Source organism: Leopardus geoffroyi, chromosome D2, assembly GCF_018350155.1.
Source record: "Leopardus geoffroyi isolate Oge1 chromosome D2, O.geoffroyi_Oge1_pat1.0, whole genome shotgun sequence".
NCBI classification, from domain to species: domain Eukaryota; kingdom Metazoa; phylum Chordata; class Mammalia; order Carnivora; family Felidae; genus Leopardus; species Leopardus geoffroyi.
This window is the reverse complement of record NC_059334.1, coordinates 54,022,911-54,048,960: the sequence shown is the minus strand read 5'-3', so window position 1 is coordinate 54,048,960 and position 26,050 is coordinate 54,022,911. Positions and strand designations below refer to the sequence as shown.

General features: G+C 44.2%; 1 protein-coding gene across 6 annotated transcripts in view; it reads left to right on the top strand.

The window, feature by feature from the left end:
- The window catches only part of MYOF (myoferlin), a 151,311-nt gene that overhangs the window by 40,834 nt on the left and 84,427 nt on the right, over positions 1-26,050 (top strand). For all 6 annotated transcript variants that reach the window (XR_006701606.1, XM_045438241.1, XM_045438239.1 and 3 more), the window contains exons 4-15: positions 376-484; positions 3,817-3,904; positions 15,706-15,872; positions 16,493-16,621; positions 18,807-18,869; positions 18,954-19,004; positions 20,402-20,432; positions 20,902-21,017; positions 21,681-21,807; positions 23,126-23,229; positions 25,071-25,139; positions 25,238-25,281. Coding sequence is in view for 5 of the 6 variants with exons in the window: in XM_045438241.1 (XP_045294197.1) it covers positions 376-484; positions 3,817-3,904; positions 15,706-15,872; positions 16,493-16,621; positions 18,807-18,869; positions 18,954-19,004; positions 20,402-20,432; positions 20,902-21,017; positions 21,681-21,807; positions 23,126-23,229; positions 25,071-25,139; positions 25,238-25,281 (1,098 nt within the window). In the remaining variant the exon portion in view is untranslated. The remainder of the gene's footprint in view (positions 1-375; positions 485-3,816; positions 3,905-15,705; positions 15,873-16,492; positions 16,622-18,806; positions 18,870-18,953; positions 19,005-20,401; positions 20,433-20,901; positions 21,018-21,680; positions 21,808-23,125; positions 23,230-25,070; positions 25,140-25,237; positions 25,282-26,050) is intronic.

The following is a 26,050-nucleotide window of genomic DNA, read 5'->3' as shown; positions in this document are numbered from 1 at the left end:
GGTCTCCTTGGGGGAGCATTTTTACAGTGGGCCATGTGTGATGGGTTCTTTTACATTTTCATTACAGAGGAATGCCTGAATTTTGTCCTACTTTTCTCTCTTCTTGGATTCTGAGGGGGTTATTCCGTCTTTGTCTGTCGCCATTCACTGCTTATCTCATTCATGACTTCAGATTTCATAGACACCATAGTTGGACTCTCGAAATGATTACATGTTGTGGAAAAGTGATGTTTACTGCCAAAATTCCCCCAAATTCATCTCATTGTGAGTGGTTTTAATGATAACATGAATAGGCAGGGAATCAGGAGGCCCGCTGAGTGCATGGAAGCATGTCCCTCACTTAGGTTACTGTGTGCTTTCTTGTTTCACCCACAGATTAATTGGCACGGCCACGGTATCCCTAAAGGACCTGATTGGCGACCAAAACAGATCTCAGCCATACAAACTCATCTCCCTGCTGAATGAAAGGGGTCAAGAGACTGGGGTAAGCACCTTCTGTCTTATTGAATGGCTTTGAACTGAGATAAGTAAACAAAAGTTCATTAAGAAGAGTGTGACATTAGGCACGCCTGGGTGGCTCAGTCCATTAAGCATCTGACTCTTGATTTCAGCTGAGGCCATGATCTCATGGTTCGTGGGATCAAGCCCCGCATCAGGCTCTGCACTGACAGTGCGGAACCTGCTTGGAATTCTCTCTGTCCCCCTCTCTCCGCCCCTCCCTCACTCGCTCTGTCAGAATAAGGAAGTATTAAAAGAAAAGAAAAGCATGAAATTATATTAGATCACCACACACACACACACACACACACACACACACTTACAGGTTTATACTTGCAATCACAGAACTAGTGGATTAGATAAACTTGACTTTCTTCAACAGAATGCTCTAGAGTTAGGTGGCACCGTCTCTTGGTATAGCTCTGTGCATATCTGCTCAAGTATTTATTTACATTTGTGTGGTGAGTATAGCTCTGTGTATCAGACACTCTTTGAAACACTCTGTAGAAGGTATTTCATTAATATTGCCTTGGAACATCAAGATGTGAATATTAGCTATTTTCTGATGACAGCCTCTAAATGAGTACATATTGATATTGTCTGATGTGAGTCCAGAATTCTCTTTCTCAAGTGCACTTAAAAGAAACAAATGGACTCAAGGCTCATAGCTCTCAGATTTTATGTTTGCTAACAAGTGCTCATAAAGCTACCTACCGTGCTTATCCCATTACTCTCTAACACCTTCATTTTCCAATCAATTTATTTTGCTTGGGAGCTAGGACAAAGGGAGAAAATTTTATACTAAAATAGGCCATCCCTGGGGCACCTGGGTGGCTCAGTCGGTTAAGTCTCCAACTTTGGCTCAGGTCATGAACTTGCTTTTGTGAGTTCAAGCCCCACGTTGGGCTCTGTGCTGACAGCTCAGAGCCTGGAGCCTGCTTCAGATTCTGTGTCTCCCTCTCTCTCTGCCCCTCCCTCACTCATGCTCTGTCTGTCTGTCTCTCTCTCTCTCTGAAAAATAAACATTAAAAAAATAATAATATAGGGGCACCTGGGTGGCTCAGTCGGTTAAGCGTCTAACTTTGGCTCAGGCATGATCTCACAGTTTGTGAGTTCGAGCCCCGCATTGGGCTTTTGTGCTGACAGCTTGGAGCCTGAAGCTTGCTTCTGATTCTGTGTCTCCCTCTCTCTCTGCCCCTCCCTTGCTCACACTGTCTCTCTCAAAAATAAATAAAAATTTAAAAAATTTTTAAAATAGGCCATCCCTGTTGGCAAGAATATATAGGTGAGGCTTCTCAGAGCCCATTCAGAATATCGATTTGGTTGGTCTAGGCTCCAAAACTTATGGGCTTGCTGTGAATCTTTCTAATCCTAAAACGTAAATTCAGAATGTCAGCTGTCATCTATTTATCCAAAACCTGGCTGAGAGAAATGATACTTAGGAAAGATAGTACAAGTCAGTGATGTTTCTGGCTGTTTGGGGTTTTCTTTTTTTTTTTTAATTTTTTTTTAACGTTTATTCATTTTTGAGACAGAGAGAGACAGAGCATGAATGGGGGAGGGTCAGAGAGAGAGGGAGACACAGAATCTGAAACAGGCTCCAGGCTCTGAGCTGTCAGCCCAGAGCCCAACGCGGGGCTCGAACTCACGGACCGCGAGATCATGACCTGAGCCGAAGTCGGACACCCAACCGACTGAGCCACCCAGGCGCCCCGGGGTTTTGTTTTCTTAAGCACAGAAGAAAGCACATGTAGAAGCCTGAAATGGCAGTGCCGTGGTGATTGAGTGGAGTGAGGCAAATGAGGGGCTTCAAGTCCTATCTTCTGGTAGTTCCTACCCGCCGTTAGGGAGCACTTCTGGGAATCCTGACGTTATTGGAAAATCATTGATCCAGAGGTTGAGCCATCAATGATCTCTTCTAAGTTTTGAAAGTTTGATTCTTTACTTAAGTTTAGCAGTTGAGCCCCTCTTGCTCCTTGCATTCGGCCTTCGGGTTGTGGCCTGGGTCCTTAGCATGGGTAGCCATGAGGTACTGCTCTCACGATTCTTTACTTGCCATGAAACTGTTGTTCGGGTCCACATTCATTGTTCTGTTCAGCGTCTCCCAGATCTGTGGTTCCTAAGTTGGCCACACAATGTGCTGATCCATGAGGGAGTATTCACTGATGAACAGACAGATGAGAAAAAATAAGGACAATATAGTGTGTGTGTGTGTGTGCGCACGTTCACATGTGTATGCGCTCACACTAGAGTTTGCCGCATGTAGCGAAAGTGGCAGTTGAAAGTATGGGATCCCCATTGCAATTTGAATTTCAGGTAAACAATGAATAATTTTTCAGTAGAACATAAATATTATGTCTGTGTTTTAACTGGTAACTTGGGTGTGTGTGTGTGTGTGTGTGTGTGCGAGCCATCCTTATTTGCAAGGCTCCTTTTATTCTGAGATTTGTCCTTTCTCGTTTTTGCTGTTAAAATTCATTTCTTTTGTGAAATTCTCATAATAGTAGATAGCAGTTGTGGGCTTAGGTTAGCATCCCTATGTCGACTCCCCTTAGCATAAACTTGTTTGAAATTTTGTAGGTTCATGAAATATATAAGTATAGGAAACTCTGTCCTAAAATAAGGTGAGAAATTTATCTCAGATTTTAAAGATGGGAATAACTTGATTTCCTATCAGGAACTAGTATGTTTCTTCCTTTCCTATAATGAAAGTTACACCACATTTTCTGCCCTCCTTCTTGCCTCGGCTCCTAGCCATCTTGGAGTCACATTTTATGCAAGATGCAATTATCTTGAACTTCATGATTTGCATATTGGTTTCCTCTTTAATCAGACTCGATTCCCTTTTTTATCCTGTTTTAAGAATCACATTGTTATATAATTTTTGTTAGACGCTCAAGTTCTTTTTAGAGAGAGAGAAAGAACAATAATTTTCAGCAATGAACAAAGAGGTCAGTGTGCAAACAAATAACTCAACCGTTTCAAATGAGCCTCTGTGACTGGAAGCCATCTCAAGTCTCAGATGGAGGCTAATTTCAAGTTCATGCTTGCTTGTCACAACTTTGCTCCAGTTTGTGAGTTGCCCCTTGGCAGTGGTACACTTGGCAACCTGTAACAGGTAATTCGTTTCCCAGGCTTTCCTGCCTGCCTGGCTTACATGAGGGAGGATACAATGGAGCGTGTGTGACCTTTCTCTCCTCTTCTCACCTTCCCTTCCCCCTGCCTATTCCATCCAGAACTTTTGCTCCTGCTGATTTGGTTTGCTTTGAGTCTGTTACCCTGCACTGATTCTGTCTGCAATGAATTATTTCTACCTAGGCCACCATTGACCTGGTGATTGGCTATGTTCCACCTTCGGCTCCACATCCGAATGACCCCAGTGGGACCAGTGCGTCAGTCATGGAAGGTAAGCTGACCCTTTTGAAGGCCCAACCTATGCCGGGGGCCATCTATTAAAGACACACAGAGAGTCTCCAAGAAAGCCTTCTTTGTCATTATTCTGTCGGTAGCACCCTGCCTACCTAGACAGGGCCCCGTGAGGCAGGTGGAGCTGCCCCAAACTGGGACAGTACAGTTGTTTGTGAAATGCCCTTCAAGGGAGAGGAGAGGGGTGAGACAGCCCCTGCCTGACCAGCCTCGCAGTGGGCCCGTCCAGCACACACAGACTCTAGTGGAAGGTCCCAAGCAAGGCTTTGCTTCACGTTTGTACCTTCTACCGCTGGTTGGAATGTCCCTGGTGGTAAAGCTACATGAGTGGCCTCTACTCTCTTCGTGTTTCTTCACCTCCTAAGTGTGTGATCAGCACTCCATTTCTTAGTAGTTACTAAGTAAAGAAAGTGGTTGCTGGCTTTCTTGAGCCATTGCTGGAAGCTGAAGTGCTGGGTGATAAGGGCATGGCTCCTGCCTTCGAAGGAGTTTAGAGAAACTAAACTCCGGAGTTTAGAGAAAAACATTGACTCCGGAGTTTAGAGAAAAAACTCTTTTTATCCTGAAACTGTAACATTATGAATAAGAACAAGGGCTTTGGGGTCAGAATGGCCTAAGTTGGATTCTGTGTCTATTGTTTATTTGCCGTGTAACCTTGGGTAAGTCACTTAGCCTCTCTGAATCTCAGTTTTCTTTACCGTAAGGTAGGGATAACAGTGGCACTTAGATCAGAAAGTTGTGGCAAGGATTCAATGAGATAAAGTATATAAAGTACTTCGCCCAGTACCTAGAATGCTACCTTAATGGTGGCTATTGTTATTATTATGATTTTTCTTATGATTTATTGTTTTATGATCTAGTGTTTTTACAAAAACAACTCCTGGTGATATGTAGTCATGAGTTCAGTTGGGTGGCACCCTCTGTATGAACGTTCAGATTGTTGCCTCTAAAAATCAGAGCTATTGGAAAAGAATGCTCTGGTTTGCCTCAAAGTCATGTTGGGATGACTAAATGTTTATTTTTAAATATCTTTTAAACAAAGGAAAAGAAAATGATTGTGTCCTAGTGGACCAGAAAGACTGAGAATAAGCAACTTCTCAAGTTATTGACAGTGTAGGGGGAGGTCCCATCTCCTGAGACAGACCGAGGTAAGACCAAGCTCAGAAACCATGCAATTTCCCTGGAGCCAAGGCTGCTTAAAAATGAGAAAAATACCAACTCTTGAACTTGTAGACCCAATGGGGAGAAAATCCTTGCCATCTAGGCTCCCTTTGCTTGAGGCTCCTTCTCCTCAGCTCCTGGATTGTCTTGGCAACGCTAATGCTCCAGCAGTGTTTGTGGACTGACAGCCCACCCATTCCCTTTGGAAGCTCGCTCCCAGCAGGCTCTGCCATGGCAGTTGGCAAAGGTCGTCCTCAGAAGTTCTATAGAACGCCTGATCATGCTGGATAGAGATAGGAAATAAACCAGAACCTGAGTTCCTTTCATTTGGATCTCAAACAAAGGGTGTGTTACTAGGTGCTGGCCAGGAAATGAGCAGTGTCTGCAGGCCAGTTTCATTTTCAAGTGTGAGATGACAACACGAAACTTTTTTATTTAAAAAACATACAGGGTTCTTTGCCCTGAAAGTACTATCTTTGTTATATAAGATGACTATTCACCAAAGTTGGGTCAAGGGAGACATTCTGGGGTGCCTGGGTGGCTCAGTCGGTTGAGTGTCCAACTCTTGATTTCCACTCAGATCATGATCCCAGGGTCATGGGATCCAGCCCTGCACTGGGCTCTGTGATGAGCGTGGAGTCTGCTTGGGATTCTCTCTCTCTCTCTCTCTCTCTCTCTCTCTCTCTCTTTCTCTCCCCCTCTGTCCTTACCCCGCTCTCCTTCTTTCTTTCTTAAAAAAACCCAAAAAACAAAAAACAGTTTTAAGGGTGACATTCTGAATGATGGCTTCATAATCCCACTGAAAGAATCTTTTCTTCAACATTTAAGAAAATCTTTCAGTATCCTGGATTATTTGGATGTTTCAAGGGAAAACCTTTTTTTGTCTTAATAAGACAATTCAATTCAACTAAGCAAAGATATCTTTGAGTATTCACTACAACTCTGTGCTAGGGAAGACACTAGGGGGAAAAAACCCAACAACTTGCAGTCTTGGGGGAAGATAAGACAAAGAAATATGAGGCAGAGAAATAATGGTGAGAGAGCCACACCTTCTGCTGCCACATACTTTAATAACCAAAACAGAACATCTGGCCCAGAATTTTTTTTCCCTTCCTTTTAATTAACTCTTTTAAAAAACTTTACCACTCCATGTAAAAGTAATGGGTCGGCTTCCTCTAATTTATATAGATCTTTACAAATTTTAAAAAAGATTTGAACTTGTTGATCTTCTTTTTGAGTACAAAAGCAATACCCGTTTGTAAAAACGTAAACATTGCAGAAATATAAAACACAGAAAGTGCACATCTTCCACACTCCCACCCTCCTGAGATAACCACTGTTCATGATTACCAATATCGTTTGTAAAGATTACCAACCACATAGTCTCGCATAGAAGAAATTTGAAATACTAATGATAGAACACAAAAGGGAAGATTTTCAGGAAAATTCACCGCTGGAAATTGAAGAAACTAATTTGACCACAGATCCCAGGAATTGGATATAGGAGGTGTGTGTGTGTGTGTGTGTGTGTGTGTGTGTGTGTGTGTTAAGGACTTGTTTTCTTTTAGAGCAGTTTTAGGTTTACCACAATATTGAGAGGAAGATAACAGAGATTTCAGATACACACCCTGCCCCACACATACATGGCCTTCCCTGTCATCAATGTCACTCATCAGAATGATGACATTTTGTTTTACAAAGGAGGAACTTATGGGGCTCACAGTGAACATATGTGACATCATAGTCACCCAAGTCCATAGTATCCCTTAGAGTTCATTCTTGGTGGTGTATATTTGATGGGTTTGGACAAGTGTATAATGACATATATTCATCATTATAATATCATACAGAGTATTTTCAGTGCCCTAAAATCCTCTGTGCTTTGCATATTCATCCACCTGCCCAACCTTTGGTAACCCCTGATCTTTTCATTGTCTCCATAGCTTTGCCTTTTCTAGATTGTCCTTGAGCTGGAATCGCGTAGTATGTAGACTTTTCAGATTGGCTTCTTTCACTTAGCAATATGCATTTATGATTCCCCATGTCTTTTCATGGGCTGATAGCTCACTTCATTGTCTGGGTACACCATGGTTTATTTATCCGTTCACCTTCTGAAGAACATCTTGGTTGCTTCCAAGTTTGGCAATATGAATAAAACTGCTCCAAACATCCGTGTGTGGGTTTGTGTAGACATACAGTTTCAACTCCTTTGGGTAAAGACCAAGGAGCATGATTGCTGGATCACACGGTACGAGTATGCTTAGCTTTGCAGGAAGCCCCCAGTCTTATAAAGTGACTGTATCATTTTGCATTCCTACCAGCAACGTATGAGAGTTCTGTCACTCCACATCCTCGCCAGCATTTGGTATTGGCAATGTCCTGGATTTTGACCATTTAAATAGGTGTGTAGTGGCATCTTATTGTCTCAACTTGTATTTCCTGATGACATCGGATTTGGAGCCTCTTTTCATATATTTATCTGCTATCTGTGTATCCGTATCTCTGGTGAGCTGTCTGTTTAGGTCTTTGGCCCATTTTTTAATCAAGTTGTTTTTTTCTTGTTGAGCTTTAAGAATTCTTGCTTATTTTGTATATATAAAGGATAATCGTCCTTTATCGATTGGGTCTTTTACAAATACTTTCTGCCAGTCTGTGGCTTGTCTTCTTATTATCTTCACATTGTCTTTTGCAGAGCAGAAGTTTTTAATTTTAATGAAGTCCAGCTTATCAATTATTTCTTTTTTGGATCGTGTCTTTGGTGGTATAGCTAAGGGTTTTGTTTTTAAGGAATGCATTTCTGGAACTCTTATATCAGGATGACAAAGATTACAGACCCAGGGCATTGGTGGTTTGACTGAACATGTATAGTATCAAAGTTATTTGTTTCATTGACCCACCTCTAAGACTGTTCCTGTGACAGAGGGGTGGGATGACCCAGACTTCAGGCTTGACTTCCCAAAAACCTGTTACCTTCCCAACTTGATTCACCAGATGTCAGTTAGCTTGAATGGAGCCTACATTCTTGTTGCCGGAATGAACTATTTTTAAAATCTCACATCTATTTTTGAAGAGCCATCTGTTAAATTTGTGCTGTGTTCAACAACGGAAGGACAAAAACTCATTTATCATTAGACATTGCCACTTCGAATTTATTTTTTTCCACAAATACTAAAGTCACTGTGCTTAAGATTAAATTCAGTCCAGTTTGGGGGCACCTGGGTGGCTCAGTCAGCTGAGCGCTGTGACTTCGGCTCAGGTCATGATCTCATGGTTCATGTATTCAAGCCCTGTGTCAGGCTCTGTGCTGACAGCTCGGAGCCTGGATCCTGCTTCACATTCTGTGTGTGTGTCTGTCTCTCTCTGCCCCTTCCCGACATATACTCTCTCTCTCAAAAATAAATAAATAAACATTAAAAAATTCAATCCAGTTTAGAAAACATTTACTGACACCTGAGGCGTACAGAGGTGATAAAGTCATGGTTTGCCACCGAGGAGCTTGCATTTCAGTAAAAAGATAAGATATAAACATGAATAAGTATAGGTCAGAGCTGAATAAATTCCCCAACAGAGGATTAAGTAAATTATTACATGGAACATAATTTTTTTAGAGAAAGTACTTTTTCAGCTATCGATTTCAACTGTGTATTCTTAGCGCCTACCACTAAGTCATGATTGCTCACTAAATGCTTGGTTGGTTGAGTGAGTAAGTGAATGATGGATGGGCAATGGATATTGTTTAAATGTTTCCTTTCAAGAAGGGCATTTTGGGGGAATACTAGTGAATAGACAAAAGGGACGAATTCATTCAGAGATGTAGTCAAAAGGCAGTGTGTTCCCAGGGGCTGGGAATGCCAAGCCAAGACATTTGTTCTGGGACACATCATGGAGATCCATGGAGCATGGTGAAGAAGGGACTGACTTTGTCAGAACTGAACTGGAAAATTACCAGTTTGCTAGAGGATTGTTGGAGGCGCTCTTTCCAGGATTGGCCTCTATTTGACTTTGTCCAGCAAACTGATTGTATTAGGCCTATCTTTCTTCCAAGTTATTTCAGAAAGCCAAAGTGATCATAATAAACAAGGGGTTCTTAAACTTTAGACACAGGGAAAATCAAGGGAGATCTTTAAATGTGCAGACTTCTGTCACCGACTCCCAGAGAGTGTGATTTAGCTGGTCTGGAGGGGACCCCCTGCAATCTGTGCAGTTGGTAGAAACTTCCAGGAGATCCTGATGAGAGCAGAGTTGGGAACTCACTGTAAGAAGTCCCAGAGTTGAGCATTTTACCTCGTTAACAGTATCTTGCCCAGATGCAGCCGGAGCTTTTTGGGCAACGTTTCCTAGACTGGATCACAGGTCAGTTAATTCAAGCAGTTGCTGCCAAGATTACCCTGCAAGCCTCTCTTTGCATTACTGTATGGTTAGAGGTTCTTCCATGACACCTGTGCTCTGGGCTACGCATTAGAACCATTCCAGAAAATTCGTGGTGCACATATAGTACTGTTTACCCAAGAATCGGGGTGGAGGGTAATGAAGTGCTTATGGTTGAGTGCAGATGTGTATTTATATAACTTCTCTCGGGTTAGAAACCCAGAAAAGTTACTATTCAACATCGCAGCTAAATCAGCATGTTATCTCCGAAATATTTTCATGTTTAAAGACGTCCTCTCTCCCGTTCTGCTTTGTACGTTTTTAACTTACACTGATGATATTATACCAGCCCTTTGTGCTGACTTAGCAGTGACCTTTGGCCCAAGGTAATTAAGTTCTGCCTTAACCACTTAACAAAATTTTGTCATTAGAAGCAAAATTAATATCACAGGCAGAGATTGGCATTCTAGGACTCTAGAGAAACAGAGTTGTTGTGACAAAAAAAAAAAAAAAGAAAGAAAGAAAGAAAAAGAAAAGGCATAAAATATTCCAGAAAGGACTCTCATCAAGGAATGGGAGAAGATTAGATGGAATGGTGGCCCAGTTAGAGCCTAGGTGGAAAGATGAGGGGCGTGGAACAGTGTTTGGAGGCCTGCTGGCCAGGGCACAGGGTCTGTATTTCAGGCCAGGAGAAAACCAGTGGCGACTGGGTAAGTGTCTCTCTTCTTCAGCCATTCCTAGGAATTGCCTTCATTGGGAAGCTCTAACAGGATGAGAGCGATGGCAGGGAAAGGCTGGCTTGCATATCTGGTGCCATCTGAGTGACTGATAGCTCATTCTCTTACGCTCAGAAAGGGTAAGTGCTAGAGTAGGGTAGCATGGGAGCTTGGTGGAGGGAGAGAAGCTGATCCCTGCTAGGGAAGGGCACAGTTGGGCATGCCGGAGGCAAACTTGACTGTATCCTAAGGTCCCCTAGGGGCTGCCAACTCTTCAGCACTGGGTGGACAAACAGATGCCCTCCAGGGAAGTGTCACTATCACAAGTGATGACACACAGGGGCAGTTGGCAGGAATATTGCAACTGAGCTTCTGGAGAGAGGCCAATATTACATCTCAGGAATTATGAAGACGTGTTTTGTTGAGCTGCTGGAGTTGCAATGGAGAGCCATTCCTAAGTGTTCATTGAAGCTCACTTATAACCAAGGGTGAGTCACATAGAGGGTTACTGACATTCAGAAAGGAGACAGGCCAGTGTTGGCTGCACTCAAAAGCTTGGCAGGATCTGGGGTGCCTGGGTGGCGCAGTCGGTTAAGCGTCCGACTTCAGCCAGGTCACGATCTCGCGGTCCGTGAGTTCGAGCCCCGCGTCGGGCTCTGGGCTGATGGCTCAGAGCCTGGAGCCTGTTTCCGATTCTGTGTCTCCCTCTCTCTCTGCCCCTCCCCTGTTCATGCTCTGTCTCTCTCTGTCCCAAAAATAAATAAACGTTGAAAAAAAAATTAAAAAAAAAAAAAAAGCTTGGCAGGATTTGACTGAGTGGCATGGTAATTGTTGGAGAGGCAGGATGGTGTTCATATAAAGAAATTGTGTAGAGGTTTTCACTGCCAAAGTGACAGATAAGGAGAGCAGAAAAATAGTAACTATAGAGGGCGCTATGGAATCAAGGACAGATTTTGGTTTGTTTTTATTGTGGGCAGTATTTCAGCACATTTATATCTTGATGGGAATGATGCAGCTGAGAGGGAGAAGACTGAGGAGTACGTACAGAGGCAGAAATTGCAGAAGCAAAATCCATGGGTAGGTGGAGGAGAGGGGAGATGTGTGCACATGTGGAAAGATTGACCTCAGGTTGGGAGCACAGACAGTTCAATGATTGTAGCAAGAGAGGAGGCAGACAGCAGGTGCGGGTAGGAAGGTTGTCTTGGCATGGGACGATGAGGATATTCTCTTCTGATTGCCTGTTTTGTCCATGAAATAAGCAAGGTCATGAGCTGGCAGTGAGAAGGATACGAGAGGGTGTTAGAAGCTTTCAAGGTGCAAAAAAGGTGGGAGTTCAGAAAGGTAAAGTGATTTGATCTTGTTGGCTAATTAGTGGCCTTCTCAGACCAGGGTCCAGGAAAACTGTGAATAGTTGCCTTGGAAGTATGATAGATGGCCAGGGAGTCCTGCGAGTCCACTTTGGGGGTGTGATCATGACATTTAAGCGGGAATAGTCAGGAAGGTGAGTGTGCAGCCATATGCAGCTCCCTGGGTGAAGGCGTGGAGCAAGGGGAGGTTGAATGAACCAGGTGAGCACAATAAGTGAGAGAAGGGAAGGGGTTGAGGAGCACAGAGAAGAGAGATGGCAGTGTTAGATCACAGACTCCAGCTCAGATTAGGAGAAAAGGGTGTGAACGCAATGAAGGAGGACGGGAGGGGGTGATGTCCATAGATTGGGGCTGCCCGTGTGGCTGCAGACTGTGGACTGGAGCAATAGATGGAACGCACTGGAAAGATACAAAAAATGGCCTCTAGAATGAGTTGAATAGTGTCCCCACTGCCCAGTTCCTACACGGACCCTCAGAAGGTGACCTGATTTGGAAATGGGATCTTCGCAGGTGTAATTAGCTAAGATGAAGTCGTGCTGGGGTGGGGAGGGGTGGGCCCTAAATCCAGCGATGGGTACCCTTACAAAAAGAGAAGATACATGGACACACAGGGGAGAAGGCCATGTGATGACACACGCAGAGGTTGGAAGGATGCAGCCACAAGCCAAGGAATGCCGAGGATTGCCACGGGCCACCAACTAAGAGGCAAGGAAGGACTTTTGTCTAACATTAGTATCACAAAATTTCACAGAATTACAAAAGTAAAATTACAAAATTAATTATAAAATTAATATTTACAAAATTAACATTACAAAATATTACAAAATTCTGGAAAAACTGGGTCACTGTGACACCTCCTCCCCCCCCCCCAACCCAAAGAAACATAAACTATTCCAGAAAGGACTTTTCATCAAGGAATGGAAGAGGATTAGATGGGGTGGTGGCCCTGAGGGACCATGGTCCTGCCAACACTCTCCTTCTAGAGTTTGGAACTGTGAGAGAATATATTTCTCTTGTTTTCAGCCACCCAGTTTGTGGTTCTTCGTGCTAACCAGCAAAAACAAGCAAATAAATACACGCAGCAGCTTTCTGTTTGATCAACGGTTCCCAACTCAGTGTTGCCCTCTGTGGTCATGAAGGGTCATCCTTTGTAGGTCCACTTGGCTGTGCATCGGATGCATGCCTGGGTCTCAGTGATGGCGCATGCCCACACAACCACTCACATTTGGTAACAAAACAGCTTGCACAGAAGGGTGTGCCTGGCAGGGCCTAAAGGGCCCCCCTCACTGTTTGTGGAACACTTAGGGTGGTATTGTTTAACCCCGTGCAACTTCCTGCCACCTAATGGGGCGATTTCCTGCTCCAGTATCCTTCTGTTCATGCTGGCTGTAGCCATGACTTCGGCTGGTTTCCTCTGACACGTTGCTGAGCCTAACGTCTGAATAGCAGAAGGTATTTCCTAGAAGAAACTGGCTCTTCATTGCCTGCTGTTTTTCTAAAGCATCCATCAAGAGTTTAATGAGGACTTGTACAGAGTCCAGCACCGCGAAGGGGTACAACTTACCCCTCCTTCTCCTGCTTGCCACCATACATAACCACCAACCCCGAATGGAACAGTCCGCAGCAGGGAGGAAGCCTTGCTTAGGCCCAGGACGATGGAAGGGAGTTTGTCTTAGTTGTCAGAGCATCCAGCCCAGCCACTGCCCAGTCCAGAACAGGTTTGCAGCAGGGGGGGTGCCTGGCCTTCTGGGTTCTCCTGAGAATGGAGCAAAGGTCGGAGGAGCACCTTCTAGTGTCCGGGCGCTCTTCCCTGAGAGCTGTGCTGCCACTTGGACAAATTGCTCAGGAACTCGGGAAGGCAGGGGCCCATGTTCCCTCATTCATTCTGCATTCACCAAGCCCCTGGCTAGGACGATGTGTGGTGCTGTCCAGAGACAGGGTATTCACCTGGGGCTTGAGGGAGTTGAGGAGCTCACTTGGTGAAGAATGGGAGGGACATTTTGAGACCCGGGATCCCAGAGATGGGTGGCAGGCAAGCCTTGCTTCTGAAGCCTATTCAGGGATGGGGAAAATGAGACCCAGGTCACCTTGCAGAGGGCAAAGGTAGCCCTTCCCTGCCTTCAGCCTCTCTGGGGTATCCTGGTGTCCTGACAGAGGTGCTGAGGAACCAGATGGACCACAGCTCCTTCACCCACAGCCTGGTTTTAGACCCAGTCTTAAGCCATCGAGGTAGGGTGAACACCCGGGTGCTCATTTCAGCTCAGCTCCCAATGACCTCACAGCTCGTTCAGCTTTCCAGACTTTAGTTGTCTCGTCTGCACACCGTGGGGAGGGGCACGTCCAACCCGGGACCTCTGAGGCCCCTCTAGCCTAACGCTCTGAGGGGCTGTGACTCCAAAGCGTAGATCCAGAGGGTGTCAGGGCAGACCTCAGAGGGCTGAGGAACAGAGGGGGAAGTCACACTTGGGGAGTAGGACATGAAAAGGGGACCATGCAGAACCTGAGAAGGTTCAGTCAGAGTGCCAGGAAGAGAGTGCCATGATGCAAAGGAGTGTGTGTGGGTCCCAGTGCCCAAGGCCATGTTAAGTGGAATGTGAGGACTCAGAAAAGGGTCCTGAGCTTAGTGAGAAGAGGTCATGGTTGACATTCATAGACAGAAATGGGTGGATAGGCGAAGCGTGAATGAGGGGTGGTGAGGAGGAGGGTTCATTCTGGGCTGAGCTTTGAAGCAGTATGTGGTGTGGGTGGGCGGCTTTTACTTCCTTGTAACTGCCCCTTCCTCACGCTGAGCCCCCCTCCCCCATGCTGCCTACTGACTGTTCCAGCCCTCACCCCACCTCATGACTGCTCTCCAGGAAGTGTTCTAGAATCCTGCGCTCCTGCAAAAACTGATTCATCAACAAAAGTTAAAAAAAAAAAAAAAAGATGAATTTATAGGCTGGCTTTTTGCCAGACACCATGTTGAAGGTTTGCATATACATTAATTTTCTTTAAAATAACCCTGTGGTAAATACTATTATTTCTCCCTTCTTACAAATGAGAAAACTAAAACAGAAATTATAAAACTTACTCAGACTCACATAGCTGAAAATTGGGATTTGAACTTAAGCCATATGACTCCAGAGCCCAAGTTTCAAGAGCTGTGCTACATAGCAGTTTGATTGAACTAATTCATACTATCATGTGAGTGACTGACAGACGTGTTCGCATGGAAATTCAGTCTCTTGCATGATTTCGCATTGTAAAGGAGGAGTTTCAGAATCCAAAGATAGGGAGTGCAAATGCCGGTACTTTTTGGACAAGTTAGTCTTCTAGGATCTCTTAAATTGTACTGCACAGGTTAGCAGGCGTTCACACTTTTTGTCTGTTAAGATAAGAAAAACTGAAATTTGTCAACGAATCTAAGAGTCTGTGAATAAAAGAAAGGGGAGACATAGTAGGCAGAAATTAGTTTTTTGTTTTTGTTTTTGTTTTTGTTTTTGTTTTTAAGGAGAGAAAGATCTGTGCTTGTGTGAAGGCAGAGGGGAGGCCCCGTTGGGAAGGATCCTCTGGAGGTACTCAAGAGAGTGAGGGACACTTGGGGTGTTTTCCAAAGAATCAGAAGGAAGTAGGCTCTCACTATGTCAATCAGGAAGCACCTCCCCCGCCCTGCCCCGAGTATGAAGGGAAGCTAGGGGGATAACGAGGAGACAGATGTGTGTGGAAGTGACAGACTAGGTGGGCAAAGGGAGAGCATGAGACCACCTTGGTCTGCTTGGCAAGAAAACTACAGTTGAAGTCTCCTGTGCAAAGTTCCAGTTTCCCCCGGCATTTTCTCACCTCTGTGTCCTAACTGCAGAAAGGTCCCTTGACCTCAGGGGGGGTTCCCAGATCAGAACCAGGTGATTTCTGGCTAGGTCTGACTGAGACTTCTATCACTCTCCCCTTGGTCTCTGGTGTTCTCTTGGCCACTCTGAATACAGCCCGAATGAGCGCCCTGATGCACCACGAACACATTTTCCTAAGAAACTGTATCCGAGTCAGCACATCCCAAATAAGTGTCACCAAAGGAGCAACTCCTTCACCACCCGCCTCAGGAACACTGAAAACTCTTGGAGTCCAGGAAACCTGAGTTCAGACATTTACGGTGTGAGGGCCATCTCTGACGGCATTCCTTTTTGGTGTTTTAGGAGAAGAGGAGGAAGATGGAGGTGATGAAGACAGATTGGACAATACAGTCAGGACCCCTGGGCCCAAGGGGGCAGGTGGGCTGGTGTCGGAGGCTCAGCTTGCCCGGAGGCTCACGAAAGGAAAGAAGAGCCGGCGGATGCTGTCCAACAAGCCCCAGGACTTCCAGGTAGGAACAGCCAGCGCACCCCACGTTTGTTTTACTGCCGTATTGTCCAGCTTCTGTTAGTCGCGGTGTTCCGGGAGAGACCCATTGCTATGGGCAGTAGCTCAGTTAGCAAAAGGGGACATCAGGGCATAAACCCGAAAAGAAGAGCTGTCCGTCTCTGTTCTGCATGCAGAAGTAGACGTAGTCAAGCCAGATGAGGCTCGTCAGAGAAATAAAACTATACCGCTCCTTCCCTTTGGTGGTAGGAGAGAAGAGAATCACAGTATTGCATTTTCGTAGCTCTAGGCACCTCATTGGCGGACAGCCGTGGAGTGAGTTAATGCATCCCAGGCTCAGGCAGACCAGGGAGGAGGCTGGGGTTGGAGCAGCGGCCTCTGCCCTGTCCCGCCCTTTCCCAGGGCCAGCTCTGGACTATTCCAGTCTCACTACTGCTCTCAGTTTCTGGAACCCAGTTCCACCTTGGGAATGAGCATGGGGGCCACCCCAGTCCATGCACGCCGCTGTGTGGCAAAGCTGCCCTGGCCTACTTTCAGCGGTCCTTACAGGCAGGCGAGCTGACGGGGATCCGAGGACTCCTTACTGGGGAAGGATCAGTAACAACACCCCTTCTGTGCTTCCAGATCCGTGTCCGGGTGATTGAGGGCCGGCAGTTAAGTGGCAACAATATAAGGCCCGTGGTCAAGGTCCACGTCTGTGGTCAGACACACCGGACGAGAATCAAGAGAGGGAACAACCCATTTTTTGATGAGGTAAATGGGCATAATGCATGTTTCTGCTCAATGAGTCTGTTCTACTTACATGCACCTCCCAGCGTTCTCTCTCCTGTTCCGTGTGGGAGGGGAACTCGTGGACAAAGATCTGGTAAAGACAACGAAAAGTTCCCGCGTTAAACATTCTAAGGACCACTGGGTCTTGAAACCACATGTCCTGCTTCATCATTGGTTCTCAGAGCTGCCGGGGTCTTGCTGGCGTTTTTAGACCACTTCCCCATGGCGCCTCCCCTGACGGATCCTTGTACCCCTTAGGATGGAGTCCGTGAAGTCACCTACATCTGCCTTTGCTCTTTCTAATCAGCAGGGTGTGTCTGAGGGATGAGTCCCTGTGACTGAGTCGTTTCTGTGATTGCTTTGTTACTTTTAAAACAGCATGCCCAGCACATTTTCACAATTAAGACCAGTTGATGCTGGACGCCCATGAAAGAAAAAAATACCGAGTTTCAGTCCCAGCTCTAAGGCAGATGTTACAGTTTTCACAGGGACAACCATGGCTGGCTTTTTAAAGATGTCAAAACCTACGTGGCTAGAAAAATAATACATGTTAAAGGAAAGCAGTTAGGAGCCAAAAGGTTTTTCTTGTCCCTGAATATCGAGAACATAGTCCTTCTGTTGACCTCTCCTGGAACACTCCTCAAAAACACTGAATACCTTGATAGTCATCTCAGGTAGCACAAACCCCACGATCAGGGCTGTGAAGAGAAATGATAAGCTTGGGGACTTTTCCAAGCCCAGCCTTGCTCTGAGGAGATTCATTTCTGAGATTCCTCAGGCGTGCGTCCCATTGCCCGTTCTGTGAGCCCAGGCCTTCTTTCCAGGGTTTCCTATCCCCGTTCCCCTGAGATCCCTCCCTACAGCTTCCAGACCTAGCCTCAGCTCCACTTTTGTTCTTTTCCATACCCCTATGTGTAAAAGGAACCAGTTGCTTCTGTCCTGTGTTCTGGTTTCTTCCCCTATGCTCAAGCTGGCTCTACCTTCATTCACAGAAGACCTATGTTCTTGCTTGTCACTTCTCTTCCTTGGATGAACTGTAGACACCAGCACGCAGCTGAGTAGAGTCAAAGCAGACATGAGACATGGGTGTGCACTGAGCACTTCCGGAAAGTGGACTTTGGGAAAGAGGTTCACTGTGAAGAAGACCAGACTGCAAGGAGGGCAGGCCGCGGGTGACTGGACACCTAAGGTGTAATGCATTCATAGGCAGGATAAATATTTACTCAGCCACATTCTCAGGAGCCTAGCAAGAATCTCCACCTTAGAATTTCCCATTATAATGAATTTTTTTTGAGATGAGAACTCTGGGCAAAAGGGAAAAGATCAAATACCTGAGGCTCCAAGCAGACCAATTCAGGAATCAATAAAAGAATTTTACTAAAAAAAATCCCTGGTTTACCTACATCTTCCTAACCAAGTGATTAAACTTGGTATCACTGATAATGGGACGAACTGAAGTGTGTGTCCTGATGTGATATAATGGAAGTATCAACATCACCTGTGTTATTTCTTGTCAAATGACCAATTTGAATCTAACAGCGAGGAAATATTCATGCAAATCCAGAGTGTGGGATATTTTATAAGACAACTGATCTTGATAGAAAAAATAAACCACAAAAATAGGCAGGAGTACAGTTCTACATAAAAGGAAACTAAAAACACACAACAACCAAATGTAATGTATAATTCTTGAGTGGATCCTAGATGTCTTTTAAAAAAGCTAAAAAAGAACTTTTTTTCAGGACAATTGTAGACATTGTAGAAATTCAGGACAATTGTAGGGAATTCAACTCAACTTTCCAGGTCATGCAAGCCCTAAGCACCCATTTTAGTGGGAGTGCAACATGAAATAACCTTAGATCTTTATGTGAGCTAGTATGTTTCTGGCCCCAAAGGAACAATTCTGTTTCATTACATAAACACTACCGTTGTTACTTAACCCTTTTTCCTTTTTCTGACGTGCAAAGGTGAGTTTGCCATGAAGCTCAAGAAGCTTAAGCTTATGGGTCTTTCTGAAGGCCCTGCAATGTGTTCTCATGGTCACACCTATTTGGGGGTTATGTTTTTATAATTTCTTAGGAGGGCCCTCAAATTATAGCATTAGATCACACTAAACCTGAGTCCACCCCTGTAAACGTTCAAACATTTTTCTCTTTTGTTTTGACAGTTATTTTTCTACAATGTCCACATAACTCCTTCTGAACTGATGGATGAGATCATCAGCATTCGGGTAAGGGGCTCTGGAGTAGGAAGGTGGTGCTCTCTAACTGCCGGATAAAGCCGATAAGCTTCTCATGGCTCTTCTTTCTTTCAGGTTTATAATTCCCATTCTTTGCGGGCAGACTGTCTGATGGGGGAATTTAAGGTGAGTGCCAACAGTCTGTTTCATTCAACTTAGATGGGCACTCTCGTAATGAGGCATCAGGTTCCTGGCCACATATCCGGCTGTCCACCTGGGTGATCTTAAAAGTTACCTGTGAGGGATTCATGTCACGGTCTTTGCTGAGGGCTGGTATGCCAGCAGGACACAAATGCCCCAGGGGCCAGAAACCAGCTAGCTGAGTGTCCTCCGGCCTGGGTCTAATCAACTTCCAAGTACAACACTTGCGATACCTTAAAGCAAATACCTGAAAGCTGCCACATCAGGGCCCTTGCCAGCACTCCAGCTGCGGATGGAAGCCAGTGCAGTGCTGCAGAGGGAAGGGGTGCTTGTTGAAGGCAAGAAGCCCATCACCCAGCTCCACTTACCGGCAGCCCCAGAGCTCCATCTACAAAGCCAATTATTGTAAACCTTGAATATGAAAGGCAAGCAAACCAGGAAAGAGAATTGGGGTGCTTTTCCAAGTAACTCATCTTGGAATTAAAGAGAAATACTTGGTGGGTGCTTCTCAGCAATTCTGCGTGGAATGGACTACCTCTCAAAGCCTCTCAGGGCTCCCAGTCATTAGAAGTCCTAGAGAATGATTTGGATCAGGCCTGAATGTGTTCATACCTGTCTGCCACCAACTAGCCACATGCCAACTGATCCTTAGTTTCCTCTGTAAAAGGGAGTCAGTGTGAAGACTAGTACACTGTTTGGCACATTGAAGTGCCCAACTGATGGTTATATTAATATTAGCATTAGCATTAGCATTAGCATTAGCCAGAGGAGAGGAAGAGGAATATTGGATAGGAAATTGGGCCAGGTGACTTCTCATAGGGTAACCAAAGTCCAGGTTTGCCCAGGACTGAGGGATTTCACAGAATGTGAGACTTTCTGTGCTTGGGGAAAAGTCCCAAGCAAACCAGGACATACTGGTTATCCTACTTCCGTGGTCCCTTCCAGTTCTAAGACTAGTTAGTTCATTCATTCGGAATGATTGAGGGTCAGGCAAGGCACTGGAGGTATGGAGAGGGTAAGAAGGAAATGTTCTCAAAGAAACCGAAGTCTTGGCAAGAGTCTTATATTTAATATATAATAATGGGGCACCTGGGTGGCTCAGTCGGTTAAGTGTGGGACTTTGGCTCAGGTCATGATCTCATGGTTCGTGAGTTCGAGCCCTGCATTGGGCTCTGTGCTGACAGCTCAGAGCCTGGAGCCTGCTTCAGATCCTGTGTCTCCCTCTTTCTCTGCCCCTCCCCTGCTTACACTCTGTCTCTCAAAAATTAAAAAAAACAAAACAAAACATTAAAAACATTTTTAATATAACAATTATGGTTTCTTTGAAATGACTAAACTGATTTTAAAATCTATTTGAACTATTTTAAATTATTTTTTCCCAGATTGATGTTGGATTCATTTATGATGAACCTGGTAAGTAATATTTTTTCTCCCCATGAACTTGAACATTCTGGGAATCAAGGAAATCTGAGGGATCAAAAAGGGAATAATAAAAATGTTTTCTTGATTGAGGAGGGGGGAGTATACTTAGGAATGAGTAATAGCTTAATATGGATATCTTTTTTAATCTGATAGTAATTATCCTAACATTCACAAGTAGGTAATTTCTCTGTTTTATGACAGTATTTTGATCTTATCAAAATCAAATTATAAAAACAGTTAATAGAGCTTAGAGAGAGTCTTGAGTCACCCCAGGGCAGGATTGGGGTTGGGGGCTAGTCAGTGCAAAGCAGAGGACATCAATATAGAGACTCATCTGGCAAATTTGGTGTCATTATGATATTTCAGAGAAAATTATTGTTTGTCTTATAGCAGATGAAATCACAGACCTGTCAACTTATCTGTAGTGTGTCCCTGTTCTTTTAATCCTTATTTATTTTAGGTCATGCTATCATGAGAAAATGGCTTCTTCTCAATGACCCCGAAGATGCCAGCTCAGGAGCTAAAGGTTACATGAAAGTCAGCATGTTCATCCTGGGAACCGGAGATGAGCCTCCTGTGAGCGCTTACATTCTATACCTTTTACATGTTTTCACTAAAAAGGGAGGGCCAAGAGCTAAGCAAGTGGGAGTCAGTAGTTGTGAAATGCAACGCAACTTCCAATCAATAACCCCAACCTTCCAGTTCCTCCTATTTTTTGGAAGTTGTTCTTTTCTCCATGGTAGAACTATTATTCCAACTCACTTGGACTCCTTCCTGGTGTCCAGGAGTGGATTTTTCATTTAGTAAAGATATGTGTGTTTTCAAGAGTCCCTTGCATCATTTGACCTGTAAAGTATGGCTCACTTGCAAAACCAGGCTTTGCTACCTAAAGGGACAGTTGTCATTCTAGGAAACTAGACAGCAAACTGGGAGTCAGGTAGTACCCAAGAGAAATTGACAAAACTTCAGGAACTGTCTCTCTTTTTTTCTCCTATTTAGTGCTCATAAAATTACAAAAGGTCACGTTATTTTCTTGTGGAGTGTTGATTGAAGAGACATACGAGCTTTGATTATGCAGACTAATTTTGACATGGAATTGGTGGCTGAACTCTTAAGCCTGAAGCACAGGAAATCTTAATGGAAACAGTTCCAATTGGTTTCATTTTACAAGCATCAGTTTGGCTGCTTCCAAGTGCTGCTTTTCTATGGGTATCATTTATAATCATGTTTCCCCAATAGGCTGAGAAACGAGATCGTGATAATGACAGTGATGACGTGGAGAGTAATTTGCTACTCCCTGCTGGCATCGCCCTCCGGTGGGTGACCTTCTTGCTGAAAATCTACCGAGCAGAGGACATCCCCCAGAGTACGTATGGATTCAGTCCTTCCCCAGGACGACCAGTTATCTGCACGATCACATGTGCTAACATCATGCTCTGAATAGTGATTGGTTGCTATCTATCCTTGGTTTTTCTTTGCAAAGGTCTTCGTGGACTTCTTTCCATTCATTCTGGCCCCACTGAAAGCTTCCTGAGCAGGCTGATGGGGAAGCCAGTTGGTCATTGGCCCTTGCTCCTAACTGAGCGTTTGGCCCATTCTGTTCCATCTGTGTTCTCCATCTTCTCCTTATTCTAGAGGATACAAAAGAGTGGCCAGCAGTCAGCACTTCCAACTCCTTTCATCACAGGGGAAAATATGACATTTTTGAAACAAATAATGTGTTTGTTATTGGATTATTAAAAACAGCTGAGCAAAACATGGTTAAGTGCCAGTAACTAGAAATCTGGCAATATTGCGTGGTGAGGTACGTGTAACAAGAGATTGGATGCATTTAAGACAATCACTTATGGTGATTTTACTCATAGACACTGGCCCAGCCACTCCTTTGTCATTGCCAAGGACCCAGCAACCTCCTGCCTTGTCCAGCCTATCTGCTTCCCGCTGGGCCCTGGGACATGGGAACCCTTCCCAAGTCCCCAGGAGATAGCACTCTGTGTACAAGCCATGGACCTCTTCAGGATTTGCTACTTTCCCTGGGACCCTACCCCGTCTCTTTTCTAACATCCTATAATGCTTAACATCCTATCATGCTCATCTCTGCTCAGAGATATCTTAAATGAAGTAAATAAATGAAACCTCACATTATACTGCCTACACGGACTACTTAATTGATCTCCATTCATTTCTTAGTTTGTTAAAACAGAGACATGGTGTTTATAGTTGCTTAAGTGTGTGATTTATGATTATGTTATGTGTGATCATGCCAAAGTTCCTTGGATTTCTCTGAAAAAGTCGACTAGGCTTATACTATTTTGACCTAAAACGTATTTCCAAGTTGAAACCAGGATGAGTTTTTGAACTGCCTCTGACCTTATATGGATGGACTGTCTTTATTCTACTTTTTCTTCATGGATGACTGATTTTCAATATAATAATTTATTGGTTTATTTTTCAAGGTGCTCTTGTGTTTTTTTTTTTTAAACTTTGTGGGGAGAACACATTTTTTTCTCTTAGCTAAGACAAAATTTCTGCAATACAGTGCTACTCCTGCTTGCCACTTTTGAGAACAATTCTTGTTGCAACTTGTCTTCATGTTTAGGAGAAAATTTTTAATTTTGCTGAGTGATTTCTGTTCCTTTAAGAAATCAAATTTAATCTCTGCTGTGCGACATGTTGCTTTCTAGTGGATGATGCCTTCTCACAGACGGTAAAGGAAATATTCGGAGGCAATGCAGATAAAAAAAACCTAGTGGATCCTTTTGTAGAAGTTTCCTTTGCTGGGAAAAAGGTTTGTATGTGATCTAAATGCAGACGCCTCTAGGAAAAAATATTTAAACCACTGTGCTTTCCTTGGAGTGAATTCCTGTTTATTCTTTGTGAAAGTAGCTGACTCCTGATGATCTGGGAAGTCTGCAGGAACACAGATTATTTGAGTCGGAACATGCCAGACTTCTCCACAGGTTTATTTTGGAGTGGAAAGTTTGCAGGACTCAAATTAGAAAATTCAGTCTTTTGAAAGAATAGAATGTGAAAACTATCACTGAATTATTTGGATTACTTCTCAGACCCAAATCTTGTCTTTGTCTAAGGCAAGCTTCCTCTCTGGCAACAACAATCCTCAGTAAATGTTGGGGATAGCCCCCTGACACCCAGCTGCCCGCTCCCCACATGCTTCTCACTTCCCAGGCCCCAGCCAGCCACCGGAATTGGAGAGCAGGCAGGAGAGCTCCATCCCAGCCCACAGGGATGAGCCGGGAGACTCTTGGTATAGGCACATCCGAGACCACCATGCCTAGTTATAGGCATGAAGACCTAGCGTCTTCTGTACAGTCGAACCATTTACTTACGAAAGCGAGATTTGGTCAACCACACACATATGGACCAGGTGTTGCTTTCTAGGAGAGGCAGTGCGTGGTGGAAGGGAGGCGGTAGAAAAGCCCTCTGTTCTGGAGCAAGATTTACGTTTAGACTTGAGCCCACTCCAGAGGCAATTAAGGCAAATTCCTTTAGCTCTCAGTCTCAATTTCCTGAGCTATAAATCAAGATAATAATAATCCCATAGGATTGTTGAAAGTGTTAATTAATTAGGTAAGTAATTATTGTGAGCCTATTAAATATGGAAACTGTCCCGTGTGCTAGGGATAGAGAATTCAGCTCTCATGGAACTTCCCTTGTAGCAGAAGGAACAGCAATAAACAAGCAAATAAGTATTTGAATCATTTCAGATAATACCATGTACGACGCAGAAAAGAGGGCAGAGGACAAGGAGTGATTGGTGCTGGGGGTTGGGGAGAGGAGGTGGGTTTTGCTAGGTTAGCAGGTGGGACACCTTTGAGGAGGTGACATTTGAGCAGAGGCCTGGAGGATGTGAGATCTGGAGGGCAGGGGCTTCCAGGAAGAGAGAAGAGCAGTGTAAAGGCTCCCAAGGAGGAGACACATTTGCAGTGAAAGACACCCCATGTGGCTGGGGTGCAGTGAGCCGGGGGAAGCTAAGAGCTGAAGTCAGATTTGGGGTGGGGAAAGGTAGGCAGGGTTTTATGAGCCAGAGTAGGGTCTGGACTTTAAGCATGCCTGGAGAGTTCACTGAGACTGCTACACAGGGGGTGCCATGGAAGTAAGGAGGCAGGAGAGGGTGTGTGCATCAGACAGGAGCCAACGGCAGGCACCCCGGGGAGATCAGCATCTGGACAAAGCTGTGGTATCAGGAGTGAGGCATGTCCGGGGAAGAGAGATGTGGTGACTGGTTCTAACAGGAGCTGGTTTGGGGAGCAGGGAGAGGGGCTTGTGGGCAGGATCAAAAGATCTGTGTGCATATGTTAATGAAGAGATGCTCACTAGATAGTGTGCAGTAAGTGCTCAATAAACATTAACTCTTACAACATGACCCTAATCCAATGTTAGAAATCTGATGATTGAAAAGTAACTTTTAGTGCATAGATGAAGCAAAGATTAATATTAAACCCATGTTATATTTTACCTAATAGTTAGAAGAGAAATAAACTTTAACCAGGTTACTAAGTATGTAACTGGCTAAATAGACTGCTAGAGTCATAATGTAGTATGCATACATGTGAACTTACAGAAATTAGAATCTTGAATATCTACTGTTTTGTTTTGATGATTTTACAGGTTTGCACAAATATAATTGAGAAAAATGCAAACCCTGAGTGGAACCAAGTCATTAATCTTCAGATCAAGGTTTGATGTTTTTTTCTTGCATAAAAATAAGACTATTTACTTTAATAGTTACTGAATAAGTTGAGAAACAACTACTTTGTTCTGTTTCTTTTTAACAGTTTCCTTCGATGTGTGAAAAAATAAAGCTAACAATATATGACTGGTGAGTTAAAAAACAAATTTGTGTCTAATTCAGAATTAAAGAATTGAACACTTGGATATTGCAGAACATTACTCTGATGGTCTAACTCTTACTTTTCAGCCTGTTTCTTTTTCTTCTAGAGGGAGGTGATAAACTCCTGGAATTGGGTGTTTTCTTTTTAAAAAAAATTATTAATGGTATTGCTACAGAAAAGCCTTGTGTATCTTCGTTCCATTGGCTCGTAAACAAAGAAGGGGAAAATAATCTGAAAACGCCCCAAGATAAGAAATCAAGGATTTAAATACTGTTTAGGCTGTCCAAAATAGACTTCAGAAATGGAGTGAACCATTGCTTGAGAAGAATCACCAAAACATTTCAACAGCTATTCTCCGTTATTGTTAGAAAGGAAAATGGAGAAAGCTACCTGTCTGATTGAATGCAAAGAAAATTCATTGAGAGGTTCTGATGGAATTTTAACTAGATCACCCTCCTAGCGGGGATTGACCATAATAAGGCCATTCTTGTGCATGTTCTAGCTGGATGAGGCATTCAGTTGGCAGTCCTTAACTCCTTGAGATTGAAAATGGCAAATAACATCATCATCCTCATCATCAGCGTTTATACTGGTGTTAGCTACCATTTTTTGGGCACTCTAAGTGCTGTCAGGTTAGAGTAACCTTTTCAGTTGGAGACTATTATCAGTTCATTTTACAGATGAAGATACTAAGGCTCAGAGAGGTCAGGTAACTTGCTCACAGTCACTCAGAAAGTTAGAGACTGAGTTGGGCCC